Source organism: Morus notabilis, unplaced genomic scaffold (assembly GCF_000414095.1).
Source record: "Morus notabilis unplaced genomic scaffold, ASM41409v2 Scaffold1242, whole genome shotgun sequence".
Taxonomy (NCBI): domain Eukaryota; kingdom Viridiplantae; phylum Streptophyta; class Magnoliopsida; order Rosales; family Moraceae; genus Morus; species Morus notabilis.
The window spans coordinates 220,349-233,508 of NW_010358947.1; the positions used below are offsets into that span (position 1 = coordinate 220,349).

Genomic DNA, 13,160 nt, shown 5'->3' on the forward strand with positions numbered 1-13,160 from the left:
CAGAATTTGTACTTTTTTTATTTATTCATTTACTTTTCGGGACCTGTAGAAAACCATCGATTTCAGAAAACAGTGTCAGGATATCAATGCCTGATTATTTCATCTGAACGCAACGGAAACATCCAAACAGAAACCCTTCGATTCTTTTTTTTTTTTTTTTCTCTTTTTATTCTTTTTATAATTTTTTTCCTCTTTTTTATTATTTATTTTGTCATAGTAATTAAGACCCTGACCCGTTTATTTTACTGATTTGAGTTTAGAATTTGAGTTTTGTTATAGTAAAAAACTTTAAAAAAACAGTCATATTTAATTTTTTTATTACAGTAAAAAGCTCTTACATAAAGTCACATTTAAAAAATTATATGAAACAGTCACATTTAATTTTTTTACTATAGTAAAAAGCTCTCACATAAGAATATAAATGCCTCGTTCATTTCACCGATTTTAATTTTTAATTTTAATTTTATTAAAGTTAAAAATTCTCATAAAAAATCACATTTAATTTTTTTATTATAGTTAAAATTTTTTTATATAAAATTATATTTTAACTCAAATTAAAAATTTAAATCGGCGAAGTGAAAGAACAAAAAAAAGCTATCTATACTCCGATGTCAAGTCTGATGTTGTGTTTTACATTCACACAGTACAACTTAAGGCTGCTGTCGCTTTATTATTACATTTCGTTTAGAAAAAAACAAGGTGCTAATTTGGACCTTAATAGTCTTATCAAGGCTATGGAACTCTGGAATTCGCAGGTAAAATGCATCGGAAATTTTCATTGATTTTTCAGAACTTTTTTTGGGTAGAAATATCTTGGACTAATAATCTAAAATTTAAAATTAGACCCCATAGAAAATCATATAAACACTTAATAGAATACAAATCTAACAGAATCAGATTCATAATCGGCGTAAACCCTGTAAATTCTTTCAGAATTTGAAATCATAGTTTTACTAGCGCCCAAAATTTATAATACGAAACTCTAGATAGTGGAAAGAAAGTACAAATCACTGCGCTGAATAACTAGCTTAAGAAAGAACCCAACGTAACTCTAGTACAATAAATCTAAAGAGAGTACGGTACTACGGTTTGTTTTTTTTTCTTTTTCGGTTTTCCAATAAATGACAAAGAACAGTTTTGTTTATATGGGTAACAGTAAGTTCGGCCACGTACTATAAAGACGGCGTATTTAGGCGCCAGATTATCAGAATTAGACAGAAACCGATCTACAGAAAACAAACACAGATCCCACCGCCCTGATCTAAGGCAAATTATGTTATATAATCGTGATTAACTATTCAGATTGACCTTAATATAATTTTCCTTTCACAAACAAAACAGATGCCTATAGAAGTGACACAGTCCTAAAGTGGGTCCCACTTGTTCCATTAGACGTCCTTAGTGACGCTAAACACACACACAAAAAATATGGAAAAAAAAAAACAGCAATAAAGTCAACCGTCATCTTTTTCCCTCCCTCCTAATAAGGGTCCCCCACTTTTTTTTTTTTTTTTTTTTTTTTTTTTTGGGTTGTGATGCACTTATATGGGGCCTATATATACAAGTTACAAGGCAGGACCTGTATTTGCTTGTCCCGAGTCATCATCCGACTTACAAAGTAATTAAGGGTCGGGCCATTTTTTGGAAGCAACCCAACACCCAAAATCAAAACACCACTGAGAACGTGGCCCGGGAATCTTTATAACCAGGCGCCGCTGTTTGGTTCCTGAGAAACTTGCTGAGAAAAAATGGGACAGGAAAATAGCGGCGGTGTCAGGAGGAAGAAAGGTGCTTGGTCTATACGCTCCGTTTTCGTCCATGCAGATGGCGTGGATTTAATCCTGATGGTCTTCGGATTCCTCGGAGCCCTTGGTGACGGCTTTTCCACGCCGTTGGTTTTGTTGATCACCAGCCGCTTGATGAACAATATTGGCGGTGCATCATCCGATTCCGCCCAAGATGTTTTCTTGAAAAACATCAATAAGGTAAATTCCTTTTCTGCGTCTATATATAGCAAGTAAACAAAGATAGCGGACATGGACAAAAAAATCTAATGTATTTTTGTTTTGTTTTTGTGGACCGTGACAGAATGCAGTGGCGCTCTTGTACTTGGCTTGTGGATCATTTGTCGCTTGTTTCCTTGGTGGGTTCAACACGAATATTTATTTGCGTATTTACTAATACTCTAGCTAGCAGAAGATTTGAGAAAGAGAGACTAATTTTTTTTTTTTTTTTTTGGGGTACTTTTAGAGGGATATTGTTGGACAAGAACAGGCGAAAGGCAAGCGGCGAGAATGAGAGCAAGGTACTTGAAAGCAGTGCTAAGGCAAGAAGTGGGATACTTTGATTTGCACGTTACAAGCACGTCCGAGGTCATCACCAGCGTCTCCAATGACAGTCTTGTGATTCAAGATGTTCTAAGCGAAAAGGTCTCTCTAGAAAATTAGAATATACAATTCCCAGCAAAAGTTTCTCTCTTTTTTTAAAATTTTTTTTTTTGTGTGACAATTCCAAAAATTAATCCTTTTCAGCTGCCAAACTTCTTGATGAATGCGTCAATGTTCATCGGCAGTTACATAGCGGCGTTTATAATGCTGTGGAAGCTAGCAATTGTGGGGTTTCCATTTGTGGCGCTTTTGGTGATTCCGGGCTTAATGTACGGAAGGACCTTAATGAGCCTGGCTAGGAAAATCAGAGAAGAGTACAATACGGCCGGTAATATAGCCGAGCAGGCTATATCTTCTATACGCACGGTTTATGCCTTTGTGGGAGAAAGCAAAACCATAACAGAATTCTCTTCGGCTCTACAAGGGTCGGTGAAGTTTGGACTTAAGCAGGGTTTGGCCAAGGGCTTGGCCATTGGAAGCAATGGGGTTGTTTTTGCTATTTGGTCCTTCATGGCTTATTATGGTAGCAGAATGGTCATGTATCATGGGGCCAAAGGAGGGACTGTTTTTGCCGTTGGCGCATCTATCGCCGTTGGTGGATTGTAAGCAACTTTTTCTTCTTTCTTCTTCTTGCACCTTCAAATACCAATGAGATATTAGTTCATTAACATCGCTAGTGAAAAAAAAAAAAACAAATTAATTCTTTTAGAGGGCTGCATTTTTTGTTTTCATACTATTCTGCTCATGCCTTATTTTTAGGGCCCGTTTAGTTCGCTGATTCGAGTTAAGATGTGATTTTATGTCATTGTTTTTTACTATAGTAAAAAAATTAATTGTGACTGTTTCTGAGAGTTTTTTACTATAACAAAATTCGAATCGGTGAAATAAACATGACCCTTAATGTGTTCTTTTAGGCCCTTTAACAATATCATATGATAACGTATCGTTAATTGATCCAACACGATACTTTAATTGATGTAATATAATATTATTGATAAGGCAGCATTTTTTACCTTTCATTGTCTATCACTGATGTTTTATTTTTTTTACTAATAAGGAGGATTTTTTATTAAGGTATTCAAAAAAGAAAAATCTTATCATAGATCTTTCTCACGTACGTTAAATTATAATTTTTTTGGTTTTGTTTCCCTTGATCGGAAAAAAAAAAAAAAAAAACAGAGCACTGGGTGCTGGTTTGTCCAACTTGAAGTACTTCTCAGAAGCATGCTCAGCTGGGGAACGCATACTAGAAGTGATAAACCGAGTACCGAAGATCGATTCCGACAACATGGAAGGCCAAGTGTTGGAGAATGTCTTCGGGGAAGTCGAATTCGAACACGTCGAATTCGCATACCCGTCGAGGCCGGAGAGCATAATCTTCAGAGATTTTTGCTTGAAGATTCCATCGGGAAGGACAGTGGCTTTGGTGGGCGGGAGTGGCTCGGGAAAATCTACAGTGATATCACTGCTGCAGAGATTTTATGACCCACTTGGTGGAGAGATACGCCTTGATGGGGTCGCCATTGATAAGCTACAGCTGAAATGGCTAAGGTCGCAAATGGGCTTAGTGAGCCAAGAGCCTGCGCTTTTTGCCACCTCCATTAAGGAAAACATACTGTTTGGGAAAGAAGATGCCGATTTGGAACAAGTGGTTGAGGCTGCCAAAGCTTCTAACGCTCATGATTTCATCTCTAAGTTGCCTCAGGGTTATGACACACAGGTTAGTTCACATCTTGCTGGCCACTTTGCAAAATTCTGACCTTTTTTTTTTTTTTTTTTTCCTTTTGTTGTTGGTTTTGTTTGATATTTATTTTTTTCCTATCTTTCCCTCTAAGACTTTACCCTTTTTTTTAACCAACACATACAATGAACAAATGTGTAAAACATGAATACATGATTGCTTTGCAATATATACTGAATGGCGTACAAGCAGTAGTGCTCAAGGATTCTCTGCTCTCATTTTTTATTAGTGTTTTTTCATTGTTTTGTAGCTTTATTAATCTAACTAATGATTTGGTCCCCCACATACCTTAGCTTCTATTTCCTTTTACTAAAGTTCTAATTGCTTTCTTTATGGCACAAATACGCTGGTATGCCACGCGTATCACCACTTGCAGTCAAATCAAACGTCATACTGAAAACTTTTTTTGTTTTTAGCCAAGACAATATTCAATGGAGCAGCACTTCGGATGAACAATATTTTCTATGATCAATACTATGGGAGAGAAGAAAAAAAAACAATATTGAATACTATTTTTACGTTCAATGATGCACTTAATTTTTTTTTTAATCAAGTTGATTGACAATAAGAACAGTTACACGATTACGTGTAATGATTGAACAGCTAACATGGACTATGTTTTCAAAGAAAAATGCATATTGTTGCATGTTGACTAATTTACTTCCATGCTCTTTTGAAAAAGTTTTTTTTTTTTTAAATTGATAATAGAATCTCATTTAATTTGTAGTGTCAAAATGTAAAACAAAAAAAGTGAAAAAACCTATTTGGTCCAACGGTATTGACAATTTATCAACAGCATGATTGGGGGGGGGAAAAAAAAAACAAAAGAAGAGTTGTTCAATTATTCTACTTATTAAAGCACGTCCAATCTTCAGACCAGGATTTATAAGGCTCAAACCCACAGCTGTTATTCCATTGTGAAGGAATCCTATTATAGAAACCCAAGTCATGCTTGTCACTTTCTGGCCAACCATATTTTCAAAACTCATATCCTTTTCATTTTGAGTAGTAAACTACTACTTAGACCATTTCTGACAGTTATAGTACTAAGGCACCTGAATTTAGATTTCCCCTAATGCACACTCATATATATATATATATATATGTATGTACATATATTTAGACACACACACATACCGTTTTTAAGTCAATGTTTAACTGTTTATAGTTATGTAGTAAAAGGGTGGGTCAGTTTTGTTATTGTTTTGGTTTCTAAACAAAGAAAATCTGTTATCGTTTTGGAGTCTTCAAGAGTACTAATTTGTACAGAACACTATACAAGTAGTATATTTGTTACCAGTACACAGTTATTTGGAGATTATGTGATTTTTAACTTTTGTTTAATTCTACTGCTCTTTTTCCTTACGATAATTGTTGATTTTTTTTTTCCCCCCAAAAGCACAACAATTACATACTAAAGCCGAAGTGCCAAACATATATAGAAATATGATGAAAACAAAAGTGAATTGATTTGATATTGCATGATATATATTTCAGGTAGGTGAAAGAGGTGTTCAAATGTCGGGAGGACAAAAGCAAAGAATAGCCATTGCAAGAGCAACCATCAAGAAACCTAGGATCCTCCTCCTTGACGAGGCAACAAGCGCGCTCGACTCCGAGTCAGAGAGAGTAGTCCAAGAAGCCCTAGACAAAGCCGCCGTGGGCCGGACCACCATCATCATCGCCCACCGCCTCTCCACCATCCGAAACGCCGACATCATCGCCGTCGTCCAGAATGGCCACGTCATGGAGACTGGCTCCCACGACGAGCTCATTCAGCGCGACGACGGCCTCTACACTTCCCTCGTCCGCCTCCAGCAAACGGAGAAACAGAAATCCCCGGAGGAATATTCATCGAGCCACGCCACTTCATCCTCCATATCAAGCATTGACATGAACAACACGAGCAGCCGAAGACTTTCCATCCTGAGCCGCTCGAGCTCCGCAAACTCGGCACGAGCCTATTCAACGGCCGGAGACGACGTCGTTCAAGAGGAGATGAAACTGCCCGTGCCGTCGTTTAGGCGGTTGTTGGCTCTGAACTTGCCTGAGTGGAAGGAAGCGCTTCTGGGGGGTTCGAGCGCGACATTGTTCGGCTCGGTTCAGCCGGTTTACGCCTTCGCTATGGGGTCAATGATTTCGGTCTATTTCTTGACGGATCACGACGAGATTAAGGAGAAGACTCGGATTTACGCGCTGTGTTTTCTTGGGCTGGCGATCTTCTCTTTGCTGATCAATGTTTGCCAGCATTACAACTTCGCATACATGGGAGAGTGCTTGACGAAGAGGGTTAGGGAGAGAATGCTTTCGAAGATATTGACGTTTGAAGTTGGGTGGTTCGATCAGGACGAGAATTCTACTGGTGCAGTTTGTTCTAGACTCGCTAAAGATGCCAACGTGGTACGCACTTGTTTATATTATCTTTGTCTTATTGCGCGCGTTTAGAACTCATTCTAAAATAATTTTATTTTTTTTATATGAAAATAAAAAATAAAAACGTTTTCAATTTTAAACAGAAATCATTTTTAAAAATGCATTTGGTAGTTTTATCAAGAGATTATTTTCAGTGTAAAAAAACCCATTAATGTCTCTTTTTCTCTCTCTCTGCTTGGGAGAGAAGAAAACGAAAATTAAAAATTAAAAACGATTAAAAGTCATTTTTCACTCTCTCTCTCATTTTACACTAAACTAAAAAATCATTTTCATTTCTGTTTTTTAAACGCTATTTTAAAAACGTTTTTATTTTTCTTTCTCTAAAAATGTGAAAAATAAAAACGAGATCAGTTCCAAACACGGCCGTCATTTGTTAACGCCCATTTGTTATTGTAAATTTGCTACTAACTCGAGTACGACCACTAAATTAAGCAAATATAATATTTGGTTTAACTAAAACAGAAAGGCAATGATTGGAGTGTATTATATCCAATCATGGGATGAGAATCTTGCATAATTTAGTTCTACAGCTAAAACTTTTTTTTTATTAAAATGAAATGTTACAAAGACTTCGAATTGAAATCTTTTAATATTATCCAATATATACCTTGCTTTAGTGAAATGCGCACCATGGTTCAATTTCATTTTTTTTTTCTCGGCGAGTTATGCCATTCCTTTTTGGACTTGAAAAATGGTCTGATTTTTTAATTGGTTTTTGGTTTTGTGCAGGTGAGATCCTTAGTTGGTGATAGGATGGCTCTTCTAGTACAAACTTTCTCAGCCGTAACGGTGGCCTTCACAATGGGCCTTGTAATTGCATGGAGGCTAGCAATTGTCATGATCGCTGTCCAACCACTCATCATAATCTGCTTCTACACCCGACGAGTCCTTCTCAGAAGTATGTCCAGCCAGGCCAGTAAGGCCCAAGACGAAAGCAGCAAGTTAGCCGCGGAAGCAGTTTCCAATCTCCGGACCATCACTGCCTTCTCTTCCCAAGACAGAATCCTCAAAATGCTTGAAAAGGCCCAAGAAGGCCCGCGCCGAGAGAGCATCCGCCAGTCCTGGTATGCCGGCATTGGGCTCGCCTGCTCTCAGAGCCTCACTACTTGTACTTGGGCTTTTGACTTTTGGTACGGAGGGAGGCTTATTGCGGACGCCTATATTACTTCCAAAGCCCTATTTGAGACCTTCATGATCTTGGTGAGCACCGGTCGTGTCATTGCGGATGCGGGAAGCATGACTACCGACCTTGCTAAAGGTGCGGACGCAGTTGGGACGGTTTTTGCAGTGTTGGACCGGTACACTCGAATTGAGCCCGAAGACCCTGAAGGCTCTCAGCCCGAAACTATAACGGGCTACGTGGAACTTCGTGACGTGCATTTTGCATATCCGGCTAGGCCCGATGTGATGATCTTCCAAGGCTTCTCGATAAAAATCGAGGCTGGAAAATCAACGGCTCTAGTGGGACAAAGTGGGTCCGGCAAATCAACCATCATTGGCTTAATCGAGAGATTTTATGATCCACTCAAGGGGGCGGTGAAAATTGACGGTCGAGATATAAGGTTATACCACCTTAGGTCATTGCGCAAACACATAGCACTAGTAAGCCAAGAGCCCACGCTATTTGCTGGCACAATCAAAGGGAACATAGCATACGGAGCGTCAGATAAGATCGGTGAGACAGAAATCATCGAGGCCGCCAAAGCAGCCAACGCTCACGATTTCATCGCGGGGCTAAAGGACGGGTACGACACATGGTGCGGGGACAGAGGAGTGCAGCTTTCAGGGGGCCAAAAGCAAAGAATCGCAATAGCCCGTGCCATACTGAGAAACCCCGCAATTCTCCTATTGGACGAGGCGACTAGCGCGCTTGATAGTCAATCGGAGAAGGTGGTACAAGACGCGCTGGAGCGCGTGATGGTGGGAAGGACAAGTGTGGTGGTGGCACATAGGTTGAGTACCATACAGAAGTGTGATGTGATTGCGGTGTTGGACAAAGGGAAAGTGGTGGAGAAAGGAGCTCACTCTAATCTGTTGGCTAAAGGGCCTCAAGGGGCTTATTATTCTCTAGTTAGCCTCCAAAGAACGCCAACCTCCGCGAGCCACACAATCGACTAACTGTTCATGTCGTGTCTCGTACGCGCGTAACTAGGTGTATCTTCTTCTAATTTATTAGTTGCTTTTCTTTTGCTACAGGAACTGTGAAATGCTCGCACGCGCGTAAAGCTTCTGCATACTCTCAACCCTTTCAAATTTGAGGGAGGTATGGCACGTGGGTATATATGTAATACTATTCAGAGAGCTTTGGAGTTTTTATTTTGTGTAATAATGGTCTTTTTTTTTTAATATGCATTGTGTACTAGAACAAAGAGAGTTCAAACATACAATGTATATAACTACGTTTTATTATAAATTATCAAAAAAAAAAAAACTATGTTTTATTATAGTTATATTAATTTTTTTTAATTTCTTTTGGATGTGTGCTTAAAGCCATCAACTTGTATTACAATAGCACATTCAAAAATATTAAAAATTTCGATGAACCAATATATATATATATATATAAACAAAATGTATTTGCCTGATTTTGCATTGATCATCTGCTTATAACAAACAAACATATAAATTACTATTGGTTGAGGTGTTAAACGGTTAAGTATTTTTTTTTTTTAAAAGGTAAAAGTGATTAGTTTAATTAAAGAAAAAAACGAAAAACTTCTATTTATAATAGTCACCATTTTATTATTAACTTCCTTAATCATATTTGTCCTTTTATTATTATAGATTAATTTAAAAAAAAAAGGCAATAATAAACAAAGAGGGCAATATGAATTTCACGTTATATTTTAAAGGTCAATTCTAGAAAAAAAAAATAGTTTATTTGTTTAATTAATTCCCATAATTTGACTAGAGAGAATCATGATCAAAATAATTTCTGGTTTTGACTTTACGCCATTAAGTTGCCTTCGGCTTAATGCTGGAACTTCGGGTCGGCGGGCCGCCCGAAGCCTGAATTTTTTCGGGCTCGGGCGGGCCGGCCCAATTCCCGCCCACCCAAGCAAGAAATTTGGGTTCGGGCTCGGGCAGCCCGAATTTGACATGTCCACCCTTGCCCGCCGCCGTCTAACCACGGTATACCGCCGTCCGCCGGGATTTTTTTGAATTTTTCCGACCAAGCCCGACCCGAAATTGCCCGAAATTGGGGTGTGCCCGAATTGCCCAACCCGAAGCCCGAATTTTTCCCGCCTGCCCGAATACCCGAAAACGGCTAGTTTTTTAAATTTTGTCCGAAAACCCGAGTTGCCCGAAAACCCGAAAACGGCTATTTTTTGAATTTTTACCCGAATTCTGCCCGAAAACCCGAGTTCGTGTGTTCATTTCAAATTGTAGTATATATATAAATTTCGGGCTCGGGCGGGCAGCCCGAAAATCTCAGGCGGGTCGGGTTCGGGCTCGGGCAAATCCTCAGGCTTTTCGGGCGGCCCGTCCAAAGTTCCAGCACTTCGGCTATCACATTGTCATCCACCTTAAATTCTTACCATCTCCAAATTGTGTGCGTGTGTTTCTTTTTCTTTCTTTTTCTTTTTCTTTTTAAAAAACCAGCAAAACGAAATTCTTACTGCCTAGTTTTACAAACATGTTTACGTCAAGAAAAAGCGTTACACAAATCAAATTCAACATAAATAGTATTTCTGTTGGGAATTTTATAAAAAAATGAGATAAATACCTTTTAGAATGTATGCCTTTTGGATTTTTACCACTTATTTTTAATTAATATTTTTTAAGTTAAAGAATTATATTGGTCAAAAAAATATTTATTAAGAGTAAGGTTTAAAAAATCTTAGAACAATGTATTTAAAAGGTGAGCTCACCAATTTTCTCAAATTTTGTTGGGATCCTATGGTAAGAGAAAATTGAGATCTTGTCCTTTTCACAATTAAAATCAAAACTCAAATTCTTTTATTACAGTGTCTCTTATAAAAATTCTCTTTTTTTATTATATTATTTTCTCTCACATAAAAAAATTGAGGTGTGACTAACCTAAACTCAATATATATTTCAAAACCAAAATGATGGATTATATAGTAGGATGTCATTTCACAGTCTGGTCGACGGAAATTGGTTAATATGAAAACTTTTTTGTTGTTTTTAAGAACATACGGGATAACTTTTTACTCGACAAAATAGAACGCATGGGATAATTATGTAATTTTATTGTCATTAAATTTAATAAAAAATGAGATTGAGAGCAACATGTTTCTTGAAAAAGTTGATTGCAACATGTGTTTTCTTTTTCTTAAAAATGATAAAAGATAAATCCAGCATAACAAAAACGTTTTCCAAATGTCTCCAAGCAAATAAAAAAAAATGAAAAATATAAGCTGTGTTTGAAATTGATTCTGTTTTTATTTTTCACGTTTTTTGAGAAAAAAATGAAAACATTTTGAAAACGGCATTTGGCGTAATAAAGACCAAAAATGAAAATGAAAACAATTTTTTAGTTTAGTGTAAAATGAGAGAAAAATGAAAAATGACTTTTAGTCGTTTTTCATTTTTTGTTTTTGTTCTCCTCTCTTGAGTAGAGATATATATATATATATATTAGTGGGTTTTTTTACATTGAAAATAATCTCTTAATAAAACTACCAAACGTATTTTCAAAAATAATTTACGTCTGAGAATGAAAACGTTTTCATTTTTATTTTCATACAAAAAATAAAATTATTTTAAAATGAGTTCCAAACGCGGCTATATGTTTGGGATGCCAACTTGTTGGTAAGGGGGGATGGGTTTAAACGATATATTCAATATTTAAATTATGAGAGCAACTAGTTTGTATATTAAAAAAAAGACAAGATGTGTGGGGACTGGAGACTTTACAAAGCACGAATCACAATTCATAAAATGAATTTTTGCCGTGGAAAAAAATCTTTAAAAATATATTAACAATACGGAATACCAAAAACACTCCTTACAGCATCATATCAAGTTTTGTGGTAGCACACCACACCAATCGGTGGTAGTTTACTTTGCTACTGACAGTAACCTGCTATGCTCCGAATGTTCATCGTGATACTAAAAGTATTCCATTGTGTTACTGAATATTTCAGGTGCTACTGACAATAAATTAACCAAATTACTATGCTACCAGTGGTAGTCCACTTGAATACTCAGGAAAAAATACCGTTTCAAAATCAAAGAGAGCTCATGACAAAGTAGATCCAATAGATGACATGTTGAAACACATTCTTAACACGCAAACACCAAACCTGATTAGATTTGAGCCCAGAAAAGTCGCGCACACAGACTTCATTCCAGCAACGCAAACCCATGAGATGCAACAATGCACCAATGTCGTGTACCAACTTCGGTTGCACCAATCGTGCCCGTGTGCTACAAGGGCTGTACAAGTCATACTCCTCGCAGGACTTTGAGCAAGCTGAGTTTCTCACAGCGATTCAATTACAACGCGGTTGTGACTTGTGTTTGCAAATATTTGTCCCCGCCAGTTTGCCGCTACTCATGAACTTTCGTCATTCAGTGAGATAAGAATGGTGTCATAATAGCGAGAATGATAAATTTAACAATTTTTCTAATAAAATAAATGAGCCCGAATATATATTTATAGCCCAGCATAGATATATTTGTTAATGCGTTGAGTGTTAGGTATTAGGAGATAAATAAGTCAAGTTAAACCGTTAAATTTAATGTACATAAAAAATGAGTAAGTTTGAACCATTAGATTAGTGAGTTGAAGTACAATTTTTTGTACATTCATCCTCTCTTCTTATAGAGAGATGGAGAGATATAGAGATATAGCGAGCAAAGGTATAAATGCTGTCCGAATAATAAATGTAAGTCTTAATCAAAATTAAAAGGTATTAGGCGTATAGCTTCTCTTATACAGGTTAGTGGATGATTAGTTTTTATTTTTTTTAAGAATTAGTGGATGAGTAGGTTAACTTAGAAGATAGTGGGTAATTTTTTAGTTTTTATTTGAGAATGATGATAGTGATTAATTTAATTACTCCCCAAAGTTAAAAATAAGATTTTAAATTAATAATTCTAAAACAAAAAAAATGTGGGCTGGAAAATGACGTACATTGTCGAACAAACAAAACAAGAGAAAATCGATCCAGGAAAAGGAATGACTATTCAAAATGGAATGACTTTTCCATCAAATGGGTGAATCATCATTCCTTCATTATATGAGAAAAATGCCCATTTCAAGCTATTTTAATTTTATTTTCCATCATTACCCTTAAATATTATAATATTAATATTAATAATATAATTAATATTATATTATAATGTAATTATATCTTATAACATATAATATTATATATTATAATTATATATGTATATTATAATATATCATATTTAATATTATAATAATATCTTATATTATGTATTATACATTGTAATTATATTTATCATTAATATAATATACGGTATAATCGTCCTATTGTAATTAATAATAATTATTATCATTATATTTATCATTATAATATAATATAATATAATATAGTTGTGATATTGTAATAAATAATTATAATAATAATTGAGATAGTAGTATTTTTTATAAAATTAAATATGAT

The 13,160-nt window shown here is 36.2% G+C and overlaps 1 protein-coding gene across 1 annotated transcript; it reads left to right on the plus strand.

Annotated features, from left to right (window-relative positions):
• The first annotated feature begins 1,697 nt into the window (after positions 1–1,697).
• LOC21393795 (ABC transporter B family member 15) lies at positions 1,698–8,885 on the plus strand. The gene is made up of 7 exons (XM_010093637.2): positions 1,698–1,985; positions 2,089–2,143; positions 2,251–2,429; positions 2,532–2,989; positions 3,567–4,107; positions 5,626–6,528; positions 7,291–8,885. The coding sequence occupies exons 1-7, from the start codon at positions 1,749–1,751 to the stop codon at positions 8,677–8,679; spliced, it is 3,762 nt and encodes a 1,253-aa protein (XP_010091939.1). The 5' UTR covers positions 1,698–1,748; the 3' UTR covers positions 8,680–8,885.
• Positions 8,886–13,160: the final 4,275 nt, after the last annotated feature.